The sequence below is a fragment of the Meles meles genome, chromosome 9, assembly GCF_922984935.1.
Source record: "Meles meles chromosome 9, mMelMel3.1 paternal haplotype, whole genome shotgun sequence".
Taxonomy (NCBI): Eukaryota; Metazoa; Chordata; class Mammalia; order Carnivora; family Mustelidae; genus Meles; species Meles meles.
Genome location: NC_060074.1, coordinates 2771786 through 2795596, shown reverse-complemented (window position 1 = coordinate 2795596; position 23811 = coordinate 2771786). Strand labels below are relative to the sequence as shown.

General features: G+C 36.5%; 1 protein-coding gene across 9 annotated transcripts in view; it reads right to left on the bottom strand.

Moving 5' to 3' along the window:
* Positions 1 to 23811, bottom strand: part of PMS1 (PMS1 homolog 1, mismatch repair system component) — an 86521-nt gene that overhangs the window by 50363 nt on the left and 12347 nt on the right. For all 9 annotated transcript variants that reach the window (XM_046018883.1, XM_046018881.1, XM_046018888.1 and 6 more), the window contains 3 exons: positions 19269 to 19451; positions 10112 to 10214; positions 3453 to 3616 (listed from right to left, as the gene is read on the bottom strand). In XM_046018883.1, coding sequence (XP_045874839.1) covers positions 3453 to 3616; positions 10112 to 10214; positions 19269 to 19451 — 450 coding nt within the window. The remainder of the gene's footprint in view (positions 1 to 3452; positions 3617 to 10111; positions 10215 to 19268; positions 19452 to 23811) is intronic.

Sequence of the window (23811 nt, the reverse complement as noted above, 5' to 3'; positions counted from 1 at the left end):
TAAACATGTCCCTTTTTTTTTTATGATTCTTGACACCTGCATCCTCCCCAGTCTTCAGCCACCACAAGAGTCTCTCTCTCTCTCCTAGAGACCCAGAGAACTGTATGTCAAGAGATAGCCACTACACTCACTACTGAATTTCCAAGGCCACTTTGTTGGGTTTCTGTTCTCTAAGGTCCTGCTCCTTCCCAGAGTGACTGATGCCAGAGATATTCAAGCTGTGTCATCATTCTTCCAGACCTCAAAAATAAAAATGACCCCAATAAGCCTTAACACTCATGTGACATGGAGGTGGGTTAGGTAGGTGGGAAGTCACTTCTTAAATTACAGTAAAAACCCTGCATCAGTGATAAGCCAATTCAGCTTTTGTAATACAGTGGGCTTCTAATTATCAAGACAAAATTCAATTCAAAACAATTTTTAAAACCACGAATAGTATTTTAGGCAGAAGAAAATATTCACAAAAATCGACAAGCATGAAGTATGAAAGTACCCCTTATTTGAAATCACCGTTTACATAATGTTCTCAATTAGCTGTCTACAAAATTATTCATGTACATATGAAAGAGCTAAAATACTAGTTTCAGACATTATCACACTGAGAAAAACTTTTAATTCTAGGAAGCAGCTACTTTATAAATGAAAATATACACAGCAGGACCTAGAGGAATTCAGTTATTACAACAAAAGCTGAATACTATAGTGCTTTTTAAGGAATGGCTCTAGCAATTTCTCCAAATAATATCTACTTTAAATAAAGTCACTGAATCCACTTGTAAATTATTTCCCTTTAGCTGTCTCATTATTCAATATGCTTTCAAGGAACATGGTGATGAAAGAAGAAAAATACCTCTTTCTAACATAACCATACTGGCAAGAACATCAACATTATCAGTATTCAAAGAATGTCTTGGCAGGTTAAACCTTCATAAAAAGAAGGAACACTATCTAATCCAAGATGTCAAAATAGCAATAGTACTTCTCATATTATGCGCAATATGACTGTTTGCTTCTAAAGAAGCAAAAGACTTCCAAAAAAGATGTCAATATCGTCGTGTGTAAATATCAGGCAAAAGCAAAAATTTTTCAGAAAAGCACATAAAGAATGATAAACATGTTTAAAAGAAAAAGGCTAAGAGCAGAGCAGGACTCAATGTTCAAAGAGGTTTATGACATGTGCCACTGCTATTCTGGGAGGTTAACAACATATTTCAACATCTGAGGTAGAAGAGTACTATTAAGAAACAAAAGTGGAACAATAATTAGTACTAAGAGAAAAAAGCTTGAAGAGAGGTAGCTTATTCTAATTCAGTCCTTGATTTCCTTGTGTAGTAATAGCTAACATTTAATTCTACATTAAGACTTTTTGTAATCTTACATTACTTTTGCTGTCTAATATTTCAGCAGACTCTTCCGGATTTGAATTGCATCTGAAATTACTGAGGGATATCAAGGGACTCGTGTTTGTTTATTATCAGCTCAGATGTGCTGTCCTCCAAAAATAATAATGCAGCATTTCATAAAATACTACTTTCCATTCTGAAAAGATAATGCATGCACCGATGATCTTAGAGTGGCTGGGAAAATTTATATAAACTTATTCAAAACTTAGAAAATATGCACTTGACTTTTAAGTACTCACTTCCATTACATGAAGCAGAAATCTTGGTTTAATCTAGTATTATTTTCTCATACTCAAAACTTTCCTCTTTACAATTGCTTTTCTTTTAAAAATATGTAGTTCCTATCATCATATTTTATCCTTTTCCATATATTTTCCCTTCCTGATTCTTCTGTCCTTGATCTTTTTTTAACTTGGGTACATTTAACTTTTAATTGCTAACTGTCCTTTGGATCAAGAGGTCACGGGGTTATTTATACTAGCAGGATGAGCCTCCATCTATCAACATCCTGAGGAATCACAGCACAGCAGAGCTGGAAGAGATCTCAGGGTATCATGTGGTTGAGCTCTACGGCACCAGGAACAGGTGGCTGACTAATCTTAATGTTCTTCTTTCTTTTTTGTTTTTTTAGGATGATCAGAGGTTTTGATCATAAATATTCTATCACAGGTTGGTTTAATACAGAATCATCTCAATAACAAGTAAACACAGAATAGAAAGAAAACTGGATGAAAAAGGTTCTGACCTCAGTACTATTAATTGCTATTAAAGTATAGAACAGTTTCTTTGATTACTGAGTGTCAGGTTCCTCGTACAAATAAGAGATAATGCTGTCTAAGCTACAAAGTTATTATGAGTGTTCTGAAACCTGGAACAGAATTCCATAAATGTAATATAGTGTTAAAATGGGAAAACAAGACAGTAGGGTGTAAAGAGCCTGCACTCCTTAGGCATGTTAAGTTTCAAATCCCATCTCAACAATTTACGAGCTGTGCAATATAACGTTTTAACCTCTCTGAGTTCAGTTTAGAGGACAACGTAAGTTAATATGACTACCTCACTTAGTTGTTGCTACAGATTATAGGAGTTTAATGGACTTAGGATATGATGTAGCATTGCACAGGCCCTCAATAAATGTTAACTCTCAACTCCCCATGAAGTTTCCACAATTCTGCTGTGTGGTCCTGCTCTCCTTCCATTTACTATTTCAAGTGCACATGTGGAACTTTATGAAAAACAAAATAATCGCAAAATACATAAACTTTTCTTCCCACCAAGACTCATCAAGCAACAACAGTTTCTTAGTCAGCCTTGCCTTGAAAAATGGAAAGAAATGAGGTACAGCTTCCTTAAAAATACAAACAAAAAAACAAAAAAATCTCCAAAGAAAAAACTGTAACAGAAGGTGAAAAATAGCACTAAATTGTGAACTCCTTAAAGGAAAACATGTCTTACTCATCTTTATATTTAGGAAGCATTCAAACATTTCTTGGGGGTGCCTGGTGGCTCCGTTGGTTGGACAACTGCCTTCGGCTCAGGTCATGGTCCTGGAGTCCCAGGATCGAGTCCCACATAGGGCTCCCTGCTCAGCGGTGAGTCTGCTTCTCCCTCTGACCCTCCCTGCTCTCACGCTCTCTCTCTCTCTGTCTCTCGAGTAAATAAATAAAATCTTTAAAAGAAAAAACACTTCTTGGATGTCTGCTGGCAGAATCACTGATTTCAGTAATTACGAAATGAAAAGTTAAATCAGATTTCATTTGGATATCAGATAAGAAAGTAAAGACGCTCTTTATAAAGATAAAACTAAAGAAATGTGGACAAAATTTTTGCAAGAAGACTTTACACATCTGATTTAGATAAAATACACTGTCCCTTTATAATATCACATACCAAAAAATCTCACAGAAGCATAATGGGGACACCTGAGTGGCTCAGTCAGTTAAGCGTGCTTCTCCCTCTGCCTGCCACTCCCCTTGCCTGCTTAGTCTCTCTTTCTCTCGCTGACAAATAAATAAATAAAATCTTTTAAAAAAGCATAATAACGCTTACCTTGTTATGTATAAAAACAATCCTTAAGTCAGGCTTAAGTAAACCATAGCTTATGAGGAGATCCTGGACCTTTTTTATTTCATCTTTACATTTTTTAGCAGTTGAGTAGAACTGCTTTCTTACAGGGAGATTCTTAAACAATCTTAAAGCAGTTACAGTTGTACCTGTTGGCAGATAAGAGAAAAGCACGTTTAGATGTGAAAAGAACTTCACAGATCTTCAAATCCATATACACCAGTATTTAACCCTTTTTAGCACTTGTGTCTATTCTCTCTTTTTTAGGTCTCACAAAGCATTTGTTGTTTTTGCAAGAAAACATTTCTGAAACTGTTGTTTATTCCTGCAATCAACACATGAATTACCAATTAATACACAAAACTTCCTGTCCAAATCTGGGGAGGCCATCAATTATAAGCCACAGCTTGTTTTCAGAGATGTCAAAATTTGACAAAACATGCATCTTAGAATTGACTAAGATATATTATCTGAGACCTACAGTATTCAAGTTACATATTAAAAGCTTATTCAACATCATCACGTAGATGTCCCAAAGCCACCTCGAACCAACCACACCCAGACCTGAACTCATTATTTTCCTCCTTGAGTCTGATACTTATACCTATTCTCTTTCTCATGTAACACGGACATCCGACAGTTTCCAAGACATATACTCTAGCTTTAACTGATTCTTCTCTCTACCTCTTACTACATAAGTCTTCTAGGCCTATCTATTCTATCCTAAAAATCTCTCTTAAATCTATGTAAAGTCCCTTTCCTTCCTTCAAACTTAGTTCAAGATGACATGTCTTATAATAAGATATAATTTAGGGGGCGCCTGGGTGGCTCAGTGGGTTAAGCCGCTGCCTTCGGCTCAGGTCATGATCTCAGGGTCCTGGGATCGAGTGCCGCATCGGGCTCTCTGCTCAGCAGGGAGCCTGCTTCCCTCTCTCTCTCTGCCTGCCTCTCTATCTACTTGTGATCTCTCTCTGTCAAATAAATAAATAAAATCTTTAAAAAAAAAGATATAATTTATGGTATTATAATGTTCTACTGGTAACTTTTATAAGTAACATAATGTTCACCCTCTACCTAAAAAGTTTCAGTAGCTCACTGTTGGCTATAGAAAAGGTATAAACTTTTACTTTCAATTCTAGAAATTTCACTTGGTTTTTTTTAGAGTTCCATTTCTCTGCTGAAATTCTCTACCTTTTTACTAACTTTGTCCATCTTTTCCTCTAAATTCCTTAACACAGTTGTTTTAAGTTCTTATCTACTAATTCATACATCTAGGTCATGTTTGTGTTTGCTTATATTAACTATTTTTTCTCTTGATTATAGATCCCATTTTATGTTTCTCAGTATTTTGTTTTTGCCAGATATTGCATACAAAATTAAATACTGAAGTAGATAATATTTTCCCCCAGAGAAGGCACTTCATTTCCTCTATCAAGCAGCTAGAGTGACGAGAGGATCCCTTCAATATAATTAGGAATGTATCTGGGTTGGAGCTGAGCTGTCCCTTTATTTAGCTCCAGTTCACTTCTAGTTTCAAATGTCGTTAAGGATGGAATTAGGTCTTCTCCTTCAGCAAGGCTCTGGGATCTAAGCACTGCAAGACTTTAAGATCTTTGTCTATCTCAGTTCCCATTTTATCACTGCCTACTCAGTGAAAGTCCTGATGAGATTTGGCATCCAGGGTGAACCAGCAGTATTTGAGGATCCCATCCTCCAATCTGTCATGTCGGTTCATACGTGGCTGGTAAAATCCAGCTGGTTTCTTTGAGGTCCATAAAAGATCACTTATCCACAACAGAGAGCACCTATGCCTCCAGATTCAGTTAATGCTCCCATGGATGCAAGTAGCCACTAGCCTCTTCTTGCCTAGGAAGGGGTATCTTTCTCTCTTTTTTTTTTTTTTAATTTAATTTTTTTTTATTTGTTTCTTTACAGCATAACAGTGTTCATTGTTTTGGCATCACACCCAGTGCTCCATGCAGTACGTGCCCTCCCTATTACCCACCACCTGGTTCCTCAACCTCCCACGCCCCCGCCCCTTCAAAACCCTCTGGTTGTTTTTCAGAGTCCATAGTCTCTCATGGTTCATCTCCCCTTCCAGTTTCCCTCAACTCCCTCTCCTCTCCATCTCCCCATGTCCTCCATGTTATTTGTTATGCTCCACAAATAAGTGAAACCATATGATACTTGACTCTCTCTGCTTGACTTATTTCGCTCAGCATAATCTCTTCCAGTCCCGTCCATGTTGCTACAAAAGTTGGGTATTCATCCTTTCTGATGGAGGCATAATACTCCATTGTGTATATGTACCACATCTTCCTTATCCATTCATCCGTTGAAGGGCATCTTGGTTCTTTCCACAGTTTGGCGACCATAGCCATTGCTGCAATAAACATTGGGGTACAGATGGCCCTTCTTTTCACTACATCTGTATCTTTGGGGTAAATACCCAGCAGTGCAATTGCAGGGTCATAGGGAAGCTCTATTCTTAATTTCTTCTTGAAATGAGTTCATTTAACTTCTTCCCCACTCCCACAAGTTTTCATTTAAATTCCAGTTAGTTAACATACAGTGTAATATTAGTTTCGTTTGTAAGATTTAGTGATTCATCACTTACATAGGAAACCCAGTGCTCATCACAACACATTCCCTCTTTAAAGATTATTTATTTATTTGAGAGAGGGAGAGAGAGCATGAGAAGGGAGAAGCAGACTCCCCAAGGAGCTGGGAGCCTTATGTGGGACTCGATCCCAGAACTACAAGATCATGACCTGAGCTGAAGGCAGTGGCTTAACTAACTGAGCCACCCAGGCGTCCCCACATTTCCTCTTCAATAGACATCACATATTTAACCCAACCACATACCCACTTCCTCTTCAACAACCCTCAGTTTATTTTGTATAGTTAAGAATCTGTTTTATGGTTTGCCTCTCTCTTTTTTCCCTCTATGTTCATCTGTTTTGTTTCTTAAATTTTACATATGACCGAAATCATATGGTATTTGTCTATTTCATGGCATAGTTCTTCAGTGGATTAAAAAAAAAAATACAAGTTTTTAAAGGTATGTGCTCTTTTCCTTCCTCATTCCTCTCTTGCTGCAAGGTTAAACTCCCACCCCTTCTCACCTACCATCTTCAAACTCAAATGATAACTTCTCTGAAAAACTCCATAACCTTCCCCTAGGCAACTGGGGGCTTCTATTTACTGTCACTACTTTTCTAGTCATCTCTGTTCCCTTCTACTTTGTGAGTTCCTTTAACTCATCTGTGTTCTCCACTAGCTGTAACAGATGCAATGGTATATATTGTAGCTGTGGACAGATGGTGAGAAGAAAGGCAGATAAGAATCAATAAAGTCAAATATAAATGTATTTTTTAAAAGATATGTTGTTTTTTAAATTTGTTATACATGAAAGATCACACTGTAATTAATATGTATGTGATAAATTATTGCTTCAGTAGATAAAAATGCTCTCTTAGAGCAAACTAAGAATTATCAATAAGCCAAGATTGTATGTTTGAGTAAAACTTAATGATGGAACACTTTGCTGATTCTAAATGAAATGTACCCTTAAGAAAAGTACCAAGTAATACTGGCCAATAGGGAGGAGGTCCTAGTATACTATCATATTTTACAAGAGAACTGCTCACCTCTCTAACTTTAGCACATTCTACAAACACCAGAATTAAATTGCAGTCCTATAGTATGGCTCCCTGTTATATTTTTACATGACCCTATGTTATGCCATTTATAAAGGCAGCTATTTATATTCCTAATGCAAAGATGTATAGTTGCTTGAATATATGAAACCTTTCTTAAACTGGTGAAGGACAAAGTTTTAGTCTCCAGATGAAAAAATCTTTCAATACATGCACAATCATACCTAGCAGGGATTTACAAAGAACACGATGCTCTACTCTAATAACAGGGTAAGGAAAGGAACTACCCTGATTACTTTAAATATACTACTTTTGATATCTGAGAAATTCCTAAGGCAGAAGTACTAGGAGGTTTAAAAGAACTTGTCCAGGAGGGTAAATCAATTTAGAAAGCTTATACTGATTAGGGTAAAGAAAACAGAAGTGATGATAGAAAAAAGATAGGATTAAAACAAGTAATTTAATAAGTTATTGGTAAAAATGATTTAAAAACTGGGGACTTATTTTTACATTTGTTTATTTTTAAAATGTCTTAAAATAGAAGTGACCAGAAGGGTAATTTAAAATGACATACAATTAAGCACACATATCATTTTAAATGGTAAATTAATCCATAGAACAAATACTGACACCCAAAACACCCAGAACGGGAATCTCCAGTCAATTGTTTTTAAACATTTTAAATGTGTTTTTTTTTAAAGGGTAACAAATTTTCCAATGCCTAAAAAAGATTTTGCTGTAAGCTGTCCCTGCATCTACAGTTAGGTTGTCTACAGGTGTCATTATCTGATCTATCAGATGACATGAGGAGTAACTGCTAAGCAAGGATGTTCACACCACTGCAGAAAGTAATCTACAAGAACCCTAAATGCACAGGTAATAATTAAGATGGTTGTACTGTAGTTTTATCTTACACAGAAAATATTTAAATGGAAGTTGAATGACAGCTGGTGGTGAAATGTGAGTCTGTGATTCACTCAAAACTCAAAAACTATCAGCACAGGGCAATATAAATGTAAAAGGCTTTTAAAAGTATTTGCAGATTTCTATAAAATGTCCATCTACAGCAATCTGAAACTAAGAGCTTGATTCTTTATTGCTTTCCTAGCCGGCCAAGTATAATTAAGAGATAAAAATGAATAATGAAAGGCAATTACTAGTTTCAAGTATAGTTTCTTAAGAGGAATATGCCAAAGAAAATAAGGCTCATTTATTGACCACAGAAATTCTTTAATATGCATACTTAGACTCAGTGAAAGTAGAAGATTAGGTCAGCAAAAAAAGAAAAATCAATCAGCAAATGGGCAAAGATCAGAGGGACTCCATATTTAAGTACTGTTATTTCATACTTCCCATGGACATGAACATAGGAAAGTATGAGAAGAATGAGTGATACAGAGCAACAGGCCATCCAGATTAGACTGGCTACTACTAAGATAAAAATAAATACATTTAAGTTTTAAAATGTGACTAGATTACTTCAAAGTACTCTACTGAATAGCCACACAAAAATATCCTAATGGTTTCCTAACCTTCAGTACATAAAAAGAATCACTATTATTTTTAATTAAAATATGTACAATATTATTATACATCAAATTAAACAGTACCAGACTTGAGCTAATTTTAATTAACTGAATAAATGAGAAAAAAGTATTTTTTTGAGTTCCTACTAATTCTTTCCTTTATGTGGATATAAAAATATTACTCTTAATAAGCAAGAATAATCAGTAACTAATTTGAAGATTTATAAAATAATAGAAAAAGTGAATTTGGCATCGGTATTAAGATATAAGAAAAAATATATATATCTAAGATTTTATTTATTTATTTGAGAGAGAGAGAAAGCATGAGTGGGGGGAAGGGGCAGAGGGAGAGGGAGAAGCAGGCTCCCTGCTGAGCAAGGATCCCAATGCAGGCTCCATCATAGGACCCCAAGATCATGACCTGAGCTGAAGACAGATGCTTAACCAACTTAACCACCCAGGCACCCCACAAGAAAATATTTTTCAATGAATAAAGATCGTAATCATTAAAAAATAAATCCAATAATTTAATATTAAAATTGAAAGAAAAAACTACGGAAAAAATATAGAACTTTATTAGATACAAGGGACACAAAATTAAAAAATAAATTTATGATACAAAATTGGAAGGGCAAACAGCAATTAAAAAACAGAAGTCCCTTTCAGATCAAATAATTCTTTTGAACATGATTCTAAAGAGGTCATATCTTAAACATTTTCTCAACTTTAAACATTCCATTACCAGAAGTTAGCAATATGAAAAGAATTAAGGGAGATACAAGAAACTTAAGCCTGAAGAGATTCTTCTTTTTCCTTATAAGTAAATGGTAGAAGAACTTAAAGACATAAGATGTCGATTAAAATGTAATAAAATTACGTAAGTGTATGAAACACTAAAGAATATATTACAAATAGCAACAATAACTAATATATTTATTTTCTCCCAATAAACAGAAAAGGAAGTAGGTATTAGATGAAACAACATTAGCAATGGGTGGACAATTGTTGAAACTGAGCGATGGGTACACTATTCTATTTACTTGCACATACATACGAAGTTTTCCATAAATAAATATATTTTTATTATTTATTTAATCATAGCATCTTGATGGTATGGTTTATTACCATGATTACCAAATCAATAATGTTCTAGGCATTTCAATAAACTATCGTTCTTCACATATAAGGAAAACACTAGTGATGCGACAATAGTAAAACTGTTCTTACAGTTTTACAGAAGGGTGACTAATCCATATTTTGTCCTAAGGCTTTTACACAGTTCCTTTTGAGAACAATTCTAAGTATTTAAGAAATGGCGACTAAAGAAAGGGTTGAATATTCACTTGGAAGTAAAGTAGCCTTTATCAAGACCAAACCTGAAGCAGCACATTTGAATTTAAGGGGTAACAGTGTTTTAAAAAAAGACAAGGCAGGCAAAGATACAAAGCTACTCTCTTACCTTGACCAAGATGTGAAGGTTTTTGAGAAATTATGTGGCCACTGCCATCTAAAACATACTGGGTGCTAAAATTATCAGAAGCTGTCCTTGTAGTAATTAAAACCTGGAATATAAAATAAAACACTAATAAAATTATTATTTTAGATACTGCAGTGGACTCATTATCAAATCAGATTTAAAATACTTATAAATTTATTGGGCGCCTGGGTGGCTGAGTGGGTTAAAGCCTCTGCCTTCAGCTCAGGTCATGATCCCAGGGTCTTGGGATCGAACCCCGCATCGGGCTCTCCACTCAGCGGGAAGCCTGCTTCCTCCTCTCTCTCTCTGCCTACCTCTCTGCCTACTTGTGATCTCTGTCTGTCAAATAAATAAAAACAAAATCTTTAAATAAAATAAAATAAAATACTTATAAATTTACTTTAAATTGAAAAAGTTTTATACTTGCTAATCTCTTATGACCACTTCTATTATAATATTCCCTTAGAGTTATATTAATAATAGGCTAACATTTTTTGGGGGGGCAAATCACTGATCTTTGAGTATTTAACTTTAATTAAAATACTCATACACAAATCAGTATATCTGAATGGCTATTTATGTTATATAACTTACATCTGTAAAACCAACATTTTGATTGCATTAGGGAAACTTACTTTTTTTTTTTTTTTAAAGGTTTTATTTATTTATTTGACAGAGAGAGAGATCACAAGTAGGCAGAGAGGCAGGCAGAGAGAGAGGAGGAAGCAGGCTCCCCGCAGAGCAGAGAGCCCGATTCGGGGCTCGATCCCAGGACCCTGAGATCATGACCTGAGCCGAAGGCAGAGGCTTTAACCCACTGAGCCACCCAGGCGCCCCAGGGAAACTTACTTTTTAAAAGACAATTCCCATAAATTTCTTGGTAATGTGAAAAATCCTTTTGTAAAATGACAATTCCCTCCCCTTTTATATTCTGTATAAAACTACACTTCTTTTAAGCTAATGGTTCAAAGAATAAAAAAATATAAATCATACACATATATTTATGTACAATTTTTTCTTAAAAACAAACTTAGAACTATTTAAAGGTAAATTTTCTATTAATTGAAAAATACTTTAGCATTAAGGCATGTATGTATAAGAAAGGATTTTACTGACCATGAATATATTTCCTAAGATGTTAGGGACAGAAATAAAAATTTAAGAGTATCTGCATTCAGGGTGCCTGGGTGGCTCAGCTGATTAAGCCTCTGTCTTCAGCTGATTTCTAGACCAGCGACAGGCTTCCTCATCAGCCAGGAGTCTGACTGTCCCTCTCCCTCAGCTCCCCACCCAACCCTGCTTGTGCTCTTTCTTCATATCTCTCTCTCAAATAAATAAATCTATTAAAAAAAAAAAAGTCTGCATTCTTCTGAGCTAACTCATCCTCAGCTTTTTGTTTACCTATTTTTTGAGATGAGTGGGAGAGTTTAACAATAGTAAACCATTCCAGTATCAGAAAATACCATAGGTGGAGAGTGGGGATGTCCTAGGAAAGCACAGTGGATTCAGAAATGGGTGGCCTCTTCACAGATTTTGTGAGCAATGATAATGCAAAGCTGGAGCAATCTTTTGTGGCCATTCTTGGACTCCGCAGAGCCGACTATGTAAACTAGGAAGAAGCTCCACTGCTGCTGGAACTCATCTAGATCCAGTTGGATCTCCACTGGATTTGATGGTTCTGCCTCTCTGTTCTAACCATGCACTAACTTACAGTAGGCCATATGGCTACAGAACATGTGGGTACCATGCAGGAAATAGCAGTCACCCCAAAAATGGCTTCTCTAGCTCATAATACTAGTAGAATCTATTATATTCTCTCCAGGGGTAATATCCATCATATCCTTACCAGGGGCATTGCCTCAAGCTGCTATTTCCATAATAACTGTTCCTCAAAGAAGCTGCACCTAACACAAAGTTGTGAGCTTCTATATAATCTTAAGTGATTTTTCTACTTCTTCCAAAAATATATTCCATGGTCCAAAAGTTGTATAATTTTTAAAGTTTTCCTGATAACTGACCTTAATCTTCCCTGCTCCATCCCAACTCTATTCTATCCAGTAATAATTTTTTCTAACAAAGTTTAAAACAAAGAGTACAAAAAATTTCTTTCCTGTCTCTAATTTAATTACTCTGTAATTGTCCCTTTAAAAATAATTCTAAATTTAATCAACCACTTCTCAAAAATGCTAAGGTCAACTAAATTCTACTTCTATTCTCTAAAGAGCTAGCCACTTAGCCTAAAGTTGGAGTCACTGGGCAAAAGTAGCCCTGAACTCTGAGTTCTAGTACTAACTATGCCAGTGGCTTGGTTAGATGGCCTTGAATAAATGATTACTCTACCATCTTTAAGGGGAAGGCAATGATAAGATGAAGATGATGCTACTTTACAAGGTTACAGGGATATTTGTTTCGACTACTTTCAAAGCATTTCATAGTTACTAACTTGTTCATCCTTTAAACATATTAGTTAAGAGAAATATACTCCAGCCTAGATGAATAAACTGAATGTTAAAAATCAAAACAGGACCTTACTGGTCCCATTCTAATAGTTGCATTCAAGTAAAAGAAAAAAAAAAAAACAGAATACACTATTATTTTCCAATGTTAAATTCTTTTAAAATTAGAATGTGTTGGGTACTATGAAAATTTATTTCAATAGGAAATGCTTTGCAATTCACTGCGAAAGACAGTGAAGGATAACACATAAGCATAAATTCATGAAATACAATGTGTTCCTGAGAGGAAGGAATTGTATTTCAAGAGTTCATTTCATCATATGACCCTGTGTCCTGGGCAGGAAACCTTTTTCTGGACTAGGCACAAGCTTAGAATGTGTTTGCTCTGCAGAAGCTAACAAATTTGAACCCGCAGTAACTCTACCATCGGATCAATCTCTAACATTACAAATTATTACTTGTGCTTCTTACTAGAGACATTAATGAACTGTGGCAGAATGAATCTAGTGGTGTCAAGAGAAGAACTAAATAAATTTAAGAATTTTTAAAAAGTTTATTTTAAAGTTCTCAGAGAACCTTATGGGTTATATTAGCTATCAGTTATTAAAAACTGACTTTTTGGTCCAATTATTGAGTTTCAAGGGAACTATAATACTAATAAAAAGTTAAATTACATAAAAGCATTTAAACTTTAAATAAGCATAATGTTTCTCAATATTTTAGATAAAACTAAAATTTAAAATTTAGGATATGTCCTCTTAATTCATGCAAAAACAAAACAAACAAACAAAAAACCTCTCTTGGCAAAAATTCATTTAAGATAATTTTGTTAAAATTTTGTTATTTTTTTCTGCTGACTTTTGGATGAATACTTTTGACACAGAAACAGGAGTCTGAAAACTAAGGCAAATGGTCTTCATGATTCAGGAGAAATATCAGCTTTGCCTGGATCACTGAAATGTCTTTTCCTTTCTGGGTGTGAATATGCCCGGCTGTGCAGAGTTGTACACTAATGTAAGAGCTCTGACGTCAGAACTTCTCCCGGATAATTCACTCTGGGAAATCTTGGCTCTGACTTCTCTCCTTTCAACAGAGTTCCATTACCTGTGAGGAGGCTGCACTTAGAAAGGATACCCCGCTGCTTCAAAAATTCCTTAGAAACCAGGATACCCCACCGCTTCAAAAACTCCTGTGTCTATTCTAATTAAAGCTCTATCACCATGGCTTTAAAGAACACAGGATGTATCCTACAGTATGGACAGGAGGGAGGAAATCATCAAAATGATTCTGGGGCTTCCTCCTATCTTTTACAACTATGGGGCCCACAATTAAGGAAGTCCCAACTTTCATATTCAAAACAGAATACAGCTTCCGATTTTGCCCCCCTTTAAGCCATGAGGTTTAATGAAATGTAAAACAAAAATGAACCTACAAGACGATCATAAGGGAAGGGAGAGAAAACTGAATGGTAGAAATCAGAGAGGGAGACAAACCATGAGAGACTCTTGATTCTTGTAAACAGACTGAGGATTGTGGAAAGGGAGGTCGGTCAGGAGATGGGGTAACTGGGGGAGGGGCATTAAGGAGGGCACATGATATGATGAGCACTGGGTGTTACATGCCACTGAAGAATCACTGAACACTACATCTGAAACTGATGTTGGCGGTTAATTGAAATTTTTTAAAAAAGAAACACATATCATGTTATCCCATCAAAAAAATACACACAATGAACTTCATGGATCAGAATACTACCCAGCACAAGGTAACCACTTAAAAAAAAGTACTCTCTGCCCAAAGATTTTCAAAATAAATTAGAGCCTTTAAAACAAATATGCGATGTCTATATGTGAAATTTCAGTTCTGAGTGAAGAATATTCATTAAATTTAAAAAGTGAACTTTCCTCCCCAAAAAGCACTCATAATAATAATTCCTCAATAAAATTTTTAAAATCTAATTGACCTTAACAAGCATATATCAGTTTCTGTATTTCTGAAATACCATTCAGAATCCTCCCACTTAAGTTCCAACTTGACTACTCCTTGATATCATCTACTGAGCTTATGGCTGCAGGCCTGAGTATATTCACTATTTTAGTATGAGGTATTTTTAAACTAATAAATATCTCTCCAATCATACTAGTAGGAAGGCAGCATGACCTACTGTGGAAAACTCAGTACTAGGAGACATGATATTGGAACTGAATTCTTGGCTTTGCCATGGACACATTATATGTCCTTAAATAGGTCACAATTTTCATATTCCATTTACTGCCCTGGGCACAGTTCTTCTAAAGTAAACTGCTTAGCACAGCACCCTGCATACAACAGACAAATAGTAGCTGACTGATTATTAGACTATGTTTCAAAGTTGGAGTAAGAAAACCTGGCGTTTGGCTTCATCAGTAATATGAGACAGAACCATAGAAGATCTGCATTTTAGGGTGGCTTACCCGTAATACAGATTGAGAGGGACACTAGTGAGCAGGAAGCTCACTGTGGGTGCTCCCAAGATGATCACTTGTGATGGCAGGGCAGAAAGAGATGCGGGGCTCTGCAGTCACAAACAAGGACTTGGCTGACCCTAGAGGGTCACTTTGGCCCAGAGATAGCATGGCAGAGTTGTTCTGAATTGGAATAGAACAGTTATAATCCCTCATTAGTCGGTCACTGGATGCAGGTTGCCCTGTTCAGCTGAGGTAAGGGCAATCTCCAGAGAGAGACTTAGTTTTGAGCATTCCAGTGCCAAAACAAGGAAGCTAGGGGAATGAGTACTCCATCCTGATTAGGGGGATCTGGCAGTGAACCAGGGTCCTACCAGGATCCCTTCTGAATCTAGATTTTTGATGACGCTTTAGCTTTCAGAAACAATCAAACCCAAATCATCATTATGAAATCTGTGACAAAAAAATACATATTGTAAGATTTCATTTAACATCAAGTTCAAGAACAGGTAGAACTAATCTATATTGACAGAGGTCAGAATAGCTGTTACCTAGTGGGAGGGAGCATGAGAACACCTTCAGGGGTGCTGATCATGGTATATATCATGACCTTGAGTCCACATACATAAAACGTACACACATGTATCTATGTGTGGTTTTCCCAAAGATTTACAAGAAAAGAGATTACATAAAATGCTGTTAATATTTTGTAAGATAAAACATTTGACTTTACAATGTGTAAACTGAATATAATTTTTAAGAAGTTTACACTCTTATATTATTCTGGTAGTCTGACAATTCCTTTATTCTTCCTGTAATTCTGATAAATTATTTTAAGTATTTATACTCAAGGCATTCAAATGCTTGAAAAATAAAATAAAAGACAAAATGATAAACTTGGGTATCAACTGGGCTTACGTAGTCAAAAAAAGAAACAAAACAGAGTACCACTGGACAGAGACCTGCAAAACTGCCATTTAAAATCAGAACTACAGTAAAGATTTGGATAAATCATATGGCTCATTACCACGTATTTTAAAAAGACTAAGTATAGTGCTGCCACCTAGTAGACAAAGCTGATAATAACCAATTTCAGTTCTGAAAGGTTACACACATCTTATAGAAAATACAGAAATGACTTTTTGTTTGTTTATTCATTTGTGGGTTTCCCCCACCTTAGATTCCACCTCTGAATAAAAGGAGATACTGGTTTCCAATTATATGGACTGAATAAATCATGGGACCTAAGAGGCACAGTATAAAGGAATGTAGTCAACACTGTAATAGTGATATATCAAGACACGTTAGCTACCGTTGTAGCGAAGACAGCATAATGTATAAACTTGTCAAATCACTACGTTGTGTAACTGAAACTAGTGGGTCAACTACTCTAAAATTTAAAAATTAATTTCTAAAAACCCAGAAATGCTAAATTTTACGTTATTTAACAATACTTTGCCAAAATATACCTTAAAGACTACCAAGTTCAGAAGTGCCTGGGTGGCTCAGACGGTTAAGCATCTGCCTCTAGCTCAGGTCATGATCCCATGGTCCTGGAATCGAGTCCCACATCAGGCTCCCTGCTCGGCAGGGAGCCTCCTTCTCCCTCTCCCTCTGCCTGCTGCTCTGCCTACTTGTGCTCTCTCTCTGTTAGGTAAAAAAATCTTAAAAAAAAAAAAAAAAAAACTAACAAGTTTGGACAGTAGCTAAAAAAAAAAAAAAAATCAATTATGTTCTCAAAAAAAAATCATGATTTCTGGGACACCTGGGTGGCTCAGTTGGTTAAGCCTTCGGGCCTTTAGCTCAAGTCATGATCCCAGAGTCCTGGGATCAAGCCCCATGTCAGCCTCTCTGCTCAGCAAGAAACCTGCTTCTGCCTGCCACTCTGCCTGCTTATACTTTCTCCCTCTCTTTCCCTCTCTGGGAAATAAAATCTTAAAAAAAAAAAAATTACATGATTTCTAAAATAGCTACCAGGAGTTCAAACAACAGTATGCTAGAACTGGGAGTTTCAGAGGTTCCTGGTATAAATCTGAACCCACTTAAAAAACACACTTTCTGCAAGATGCCAGGGCTGTAGGTTCCCAGATATGGTCTCTAGGGAGAAAGATGGACAATGCCCAGTTAGCTGTGCCCTCAACTTGCTCTTCCCTAAAGTCTGTTTGGAGACGCGGTGACTCTAAGTAAAGCACGTGCTGGGACAGACGCGGAAGCACAGAGAGCAACAGGTACACAAGATTTTGAATAGAGGTTTTCAGAAGCAGAACGCACTTAAGGACAAGGTTTTTCCTACTTTAGCAATGTCTGCACATCTGGATTCTTCTTTTTATTTATTTATCTGAGAGAAAAGAGCGTGTGTATGCGAGTTGGGGGCAGGGGTGAGGGGAGGGAGAGAAAATCTGAAGCAGACTCCCGGCTCAGCACCAAACCCAAAAAACACCGGGATCCATATCACAATAGCGAGATTACAATCTGAGCCAAAATTAGGAGTCAGATGCTAACCAACTGTGCCACCCACGGGCCTCTGGACGTCTGGATTCGAACACACAAGGGCCCTAGTCTACCTCTGTAGTAGAATATCAAACTCTCGCACTTTAAAGTCCACCTCCTTCCCCAACCACAGTTTGTCTTCGTTACTTCGGCATCACCTTACAGAGCTCTAAAAGACAAAAGTGAAGACTGAGCAGGGGCTCTTTTCACAAAGAAATGGAGAAAACCTATACCATGCCAGCACTTTAAGGGCAGAACGAAAGAGGGAAGACCACAGTAAGCATGGAGATTATATGACTGCTGTGAGAATGGATGAAAAGTAGCAGTACAGTAGTGGTACAGAAAAGTACCACTTTTCTGAAATGGTAAAGTTCTATCATTTGATTGTACCTGAGCATTCTCACCCAAGTAGAGATGGCCAGCGAAGCACAAATGCAGCGATACACAGCCAGTGGACACAGGACACAGGACACGGATACTATCACACTATAAAATACAGCCTAATACACAGAATAATATAGTACAGCACAATGAAACTAGTACAGAGCAGTGTGATCAAACACTACCAGATCAAGGTTCTAGACAGGCTTTGACACAAACTAGTTATGAAATCCAATGCAGAGGCAGTGAAATACAATTGGTACTATGCAAAAAAGTTGGTCAGGCACTGAACTGAGGGGTTTATAAATACTGAAAGCACCTAACCAGGGTCAGGAGAGCAAAGTTCTGGAACTCAATCCGCCTCTGACTAGCTAGGGTTTAGAACAAGTCAAGTTAAGGGGCACCCAGGAGGCTCAGTTGGTTAAGCAGCTGCCTTCGGCTCAGGTCATGATGCCAGGGTCCTGGGCTCGAGCCCCGCATCAGCCTCCCCGCTCCATGAGGTGCCTGCTTCTCCCTCTCCCTCTGCCTGCGGCTCCCCTTGCTTGTATTCTCTCTCTCTCTCTGTCAAATAAATAAATAAAATCTTTTAAGATTTTTTTTTTATTTGACAGAGAGATCACAAGTAGGCAGAGAGGCAGGCGAGGGCGGGTGGGGGGGAAGCAGGTTCCCCGCTGAGCAGAGAGCCTGATGTGGGCCTCGATCCCAGGACCCCGAGATCATGACCTGAGCCGAAGGCAGAGGCTTAACCCATGGAACCACCCAGGCGCCGCAAATCTTTAAAGAAGAAAAAAAAGAGTGGAACATAATGAATAGCATGGAGGACATTAGGAGAAGGAAGGAAAAAATGAAGCGGGGGAAACTGGAAGGGGAGATGAATCATGAGACTACAGACTCCGAGAAACAAACTGAGGGTTTTAGAGAGGAGCGGTGTGGGGGCATGGGTTAGCCCAGGGATGGGTATTAAGGAAGGCACATATCACATGGATCACTGGGTGTTATACGCGAACACTGAATCATGGAACACTACATCAAAAACTAATGATGGTGAGGGCATGTGTTGCACGGAGCACTGAGTGTGGTGCAAAAGCAATGAACACTGTTATGCTGAAAAGAAATAAAAATAAATAAATAAATAAATTGTGGCTAATGTGACTGAGGAAAAAAAACTAATGATGTACTGTATGGTGAGTAACATAATATAATTTTAAAAATGGGAAAAAAAGGATTAAATGATAAATTTTATGTTATGTATCTTCTACCACGATAAAAGAAGTCCATACTCTTTGCCAAAAACTCCACCCATTTTCTCTTAATGCTATCACTCTGTGATTATGAAATCACTGGAGAGGTCAATATATATTATCTTACCTCAGCTACACAACAAATTGATCCCAAGGCTTCTCCACGAAAACCATAAGTTGTCAAATTTTCAAGATCTTCATGACTATTTATTTTTGAAGTATAGTATTTCACTGCCATTACAGGTGCATCAATGGTTTTGATACCCTCACCATTGTCTCGTACCTCAATTTTATCAAATCCATAGTTCTCCTACAAAAAGAGAATATTTTTAGTATATAAAGACAGTCAACTGTTACCCACTAGAAACAGAAAGAAACACAAGAGAAACAAGTGTGTCATTTATTTTTTTATGGAACCTTAATATTAAGAAAGTAAGAGTTCAAATTCTTAACTCTATTAATTCCTAACTATGGTACAATGGGCAAGTCCCTTGTTTTCCCTGGACTCAGATTCAACTGTAAAAAAAGGAGGTCAGTCTAATCTTTAAGGCTCCCTTGAATTGTTTCAGCATCATGGACACTTGTGTTTAAATTCACATTTAAACTTGACTAAGAAAATTCTACTAAATTATATATACTTTTGCATATATAATCTCTCAAAAAAACAAAACGAAACAGAATACCATCACCATCAGCAGCTGGTTCTATCCACTAAGAATCTAGCAATTAATATTATTCATCCTGACTTTCTCCCTTTAATAACTTATTGCTTTCCTAAGAATTTTAAATATTTACCACATAATGACTTTCTAAAGTTCTTCTTGCAAACAGAGAACAGAAAGATGCTAATACACTAATTTGGCAATCTCTGTGAGGTCTTCATCTGAAAAATGAGGGCAAAAAACCCCCAAACTCAACTCATAGTCTAGTATTCGTAGTCTAATACTAGTATGCATACACACAAAAAACAAAATCTAAATTCCTATAGAGATCTTCCTGTAATTACAATGACTTTATTTAAAAATACTAACCAACCAAAACCTCAATGTATATAATTCTGTGTGGCAGTACTTTTTAGGTTAATTAGATATGCAAGGTATTGAAAGGAAATCTTACTTAAGATTTAGTTCCTCATCTCTCTCTCAACCAAAAATTAACATCCTGGAAACATTCTAGCAGCTTCATTTTTTTTTAAAGATTTTATTTATTTATTTGACAGACAGAGATCACAAGTAGACAGAGAGGCAGGCAGAGAGGAGGAAGCAGGCTCCCTGCTGAGCAGAGAGCCCAATGCGGGACTCGATCCCAGGACCCTGAGATCATGACCTGAGCGGAAGGCTGAGGCTTTAAGCCACTGAATCACCTAGGTGTCCCTGGCAGCTTGATTTTATAGAAAAATCATTAACTACAGAAACACAGATCTTGCAATACAAGTAAGAACTCCAGGCATCTGGGTAAAATAACACAAAGATCTGTTTAAATTTTTAAATTATATCAACTGTAATTAATTATGAAAATATTTCTAGTCAGGACAATTATTATACGTAATCATAATAAAACAGGTCTTACTGTATAAAGCAAAATAATATAGTTTAAAACTCTACAAAACAGAAACTGATAAATATCAAGACACTAAAATATAAAGCCAGATAAAAATGTGTACTTTACTTTTCTAAGAGGAGTTCTGTTGGCTTTCTTTTTTTTTTTTTTTTAAATATTTTATTTATTTGACAGAGAGAAATCACAACTAGGCAGAGAGGCAGGCAGAGAGAGAGGAGGAAGCAGGCTCCCTGTGGAGCAGAGAGCCCGATGCGGGGCTCGATCCCAGGACCCTGGGATCATGACCTGAGCCGAAGGCAGAGGCTTTAACCCACTGAGCCACCCAGGCGCCCCTCTGTTGGCTTTCTAACAGTAGTTTTAAAAACATGTTTTTCTTTCTGAGAACTTTAAGAATAAATGTCTGTCTGCCTAAGTAAGATTCATAAGTGAAATCTACCAAATATAAGTATCTAATCATACTTATTATCAATTGTATTCTAATCAGACTGTACTATAGGAAATGCCTTAAAAAAAAAGCTGCCTTTCTTTGGGTTAATGAATTTCCATGTTTATAGAGCTTACAATACAGCTCACCATGGAACGTAGGGATTAGGGGTACTGACTCTTCAAAAATCCACATATAACTTTTGACTCCTCAAAAACTAAACAGCCTATTTTTTAAAAATTGTAATTCCAGTGTAATTGCAGTAACAGTGTTATTAGTTTCAGGTGTATAATATAGGGATTCAACAGCTGCATATATCACTCAGTGCTCAACAAGGTAGTGCACTCTCAATCCCACTCACCATTTCACCATCCCCACAGTCACCTCCCCTCTAGTAATCATCTGTTTTCCGTAGTTAAGAGTCTGTTTCTTGGTTTGTCTTTTTTCCTCCACTCATTTGTTTTGTCTCCAAAATTCCACATATGAATAAAATCATACAGTATTTATCTTTCCTTGATTTATTTCGCTTAACATTATACTCTCTAGCTCCACCCATGTTGTTGCAAATGGCAAGATTTCACTTTTTATGGTTGAATAATATTCCACTGCACATATACACCACTTCTTGATCCATTCATCTATAAATGCACAGCTGGGCTGCTTCCATAATTTGGCTATTTCAAGTAATGATGCTATAAACATAGGAGTGCACGTAGCCCTTTGAATTAGTGTTTTTGTATTCTTTGGGTAAATACCCAGTACTGTGATAAGTTAATTACAGGGTAGTTTTAACTTTTTTTGATGAACCTCTATTTTGTTTTCCATGGTGACTGTACAGTTTGCATTTCCACCAGCACTGGGAGAGGGTTCCTTTTTTCCACATCCTTTCCAATACCTTTTGCTTCTTATTTTTTAGATTTTGGCCATTCTGACAGGTGTGAGGTGGTATGTCATTACAGTTTTGATTTTCCTTTTTCTAATGATGAGTGATGTAAACAAACAGCTTTTCAGGTCTCTGTTGGCCATCTTGATATCTTCTTTGGAAAAATGTCTGTGCATGTCCTCTGCCCATTTTTTAACCGGGTTATTTGGGTCTTGTGGTATTGAGTTGTAATAGTTCTTTATATATTTTGGATACTGTTTACTGGAAATGTCATTTGAAAAGATCTTCTCCCATATGGTACGTTGTCTTTCATTGTTTCCTTTGCTTTTTTAGGTGATATAGTCCTAATAATAGTCCCAATTATGGTGATTTAATCCCAATAGTTTATTCTTGCTATATTTCCCTTGTTTCAGGAGACATTATCTAGAAAAAATGTTGTTAATATTGTACGGCCGAAGTCAAATTACTGCCTGTGTGCGCTTCTAGGATTTTATGGTTTCAGGTCTCACATTTAGGTCCTTAATCTATATAGAGTTTATTTTTGTGTGTGGTATAAGAAAGTGGTCTAGTTTCATTCTTTTCTAGTTTTCCCAACACCCACTGTTGACGAGACTGTCTTTTTCCCATTGCATGTCTTGACTCCATTGTGGAAGATTATCTGACCATGTAATTGTGGATTTACTGCTGGGTTTTCTATTCTGTTCCACTGATTCATGTGTCTGTTTTTGTGCCAATACCATCCTATTTTAAACTTATTTTTTATTATTAACATATATTATTTGTTTCAGGGGTACAGGTCTGTGATTCATTAGTCTCACACAATACACGGTGCTCAGCACAACACGTACCCTTCTCAATACTGCTTTGATTACTACAGCTTTGTAAGTCTGGAATTGTGATACTTTTGGTTTTGTTTTTCTTTTTCAAGATTGCTTTGTCTATTTGTGGTCTTTAATGGTTCCATACAAATGTTAGGATTGTTTTAGTTCTGTGAAAAATGCTACTGGTATTTTGATAGGGACTGTATTAATGTGTAAATTGCGTTGGGTACAATTTTAACAATATTCGTTCTCCCAACCAAAAAGCATGGAAGGTCTTTCCATTTCTTTGTATTGTCTTCAATTTCTTTCATCAATGTTATAAGTTTTCACAGTAGAGGTCTTTCACCTCCTTGGTTAAATTTATTCCTAAGTACTTTATTATTTTTGGTGCAGTTGTAAAAGGGATTGTTTTCTTAACTTCTTTCTACTGTTTCATTATTAGTATATGGAAATGCAACAGATTTCTGTATGTTGTTTGTTGTGTGACTTTACTAAATTTGCTTATCAGTCCTGGTAATTTTTTTTTGTGAAGGCTTTAGAGTTTCCACATACATTATCTGCAAAAAAGTGAAAGTTTTACTTCTCCCTTACCAATCTGGATGCCTTTTACTCCTTTTTGTTGTTCGACTGCTATGGCTTGGACTTCCTGGAAATAGGCTGAATAAAAGTAGTGGGAGTAGACATCCTTGTCTTGTTCTTTACAGTAAGGGAAAAGCTGTTTTTCACCACTGAGTATGATGGCAGCTGTGGGTTTTTCATATATGGCCTTTATTATGTTGCGGGATGCTCACTCTAAAATTACGTTGTTGAGGTTTCTTATCCTGAATGGATATTGTTCTTTGTCCAATGCGTTTTCTGCATCTATTAAAATAAATCATAAGATTTTTATCCTCTTGATGTCTCACACTTATTGATTTCCAAGTACTGAAAAACCCTTGCAAGCCAGGAATAAATCCCACTTTATCATGGTGAATGATTTTTT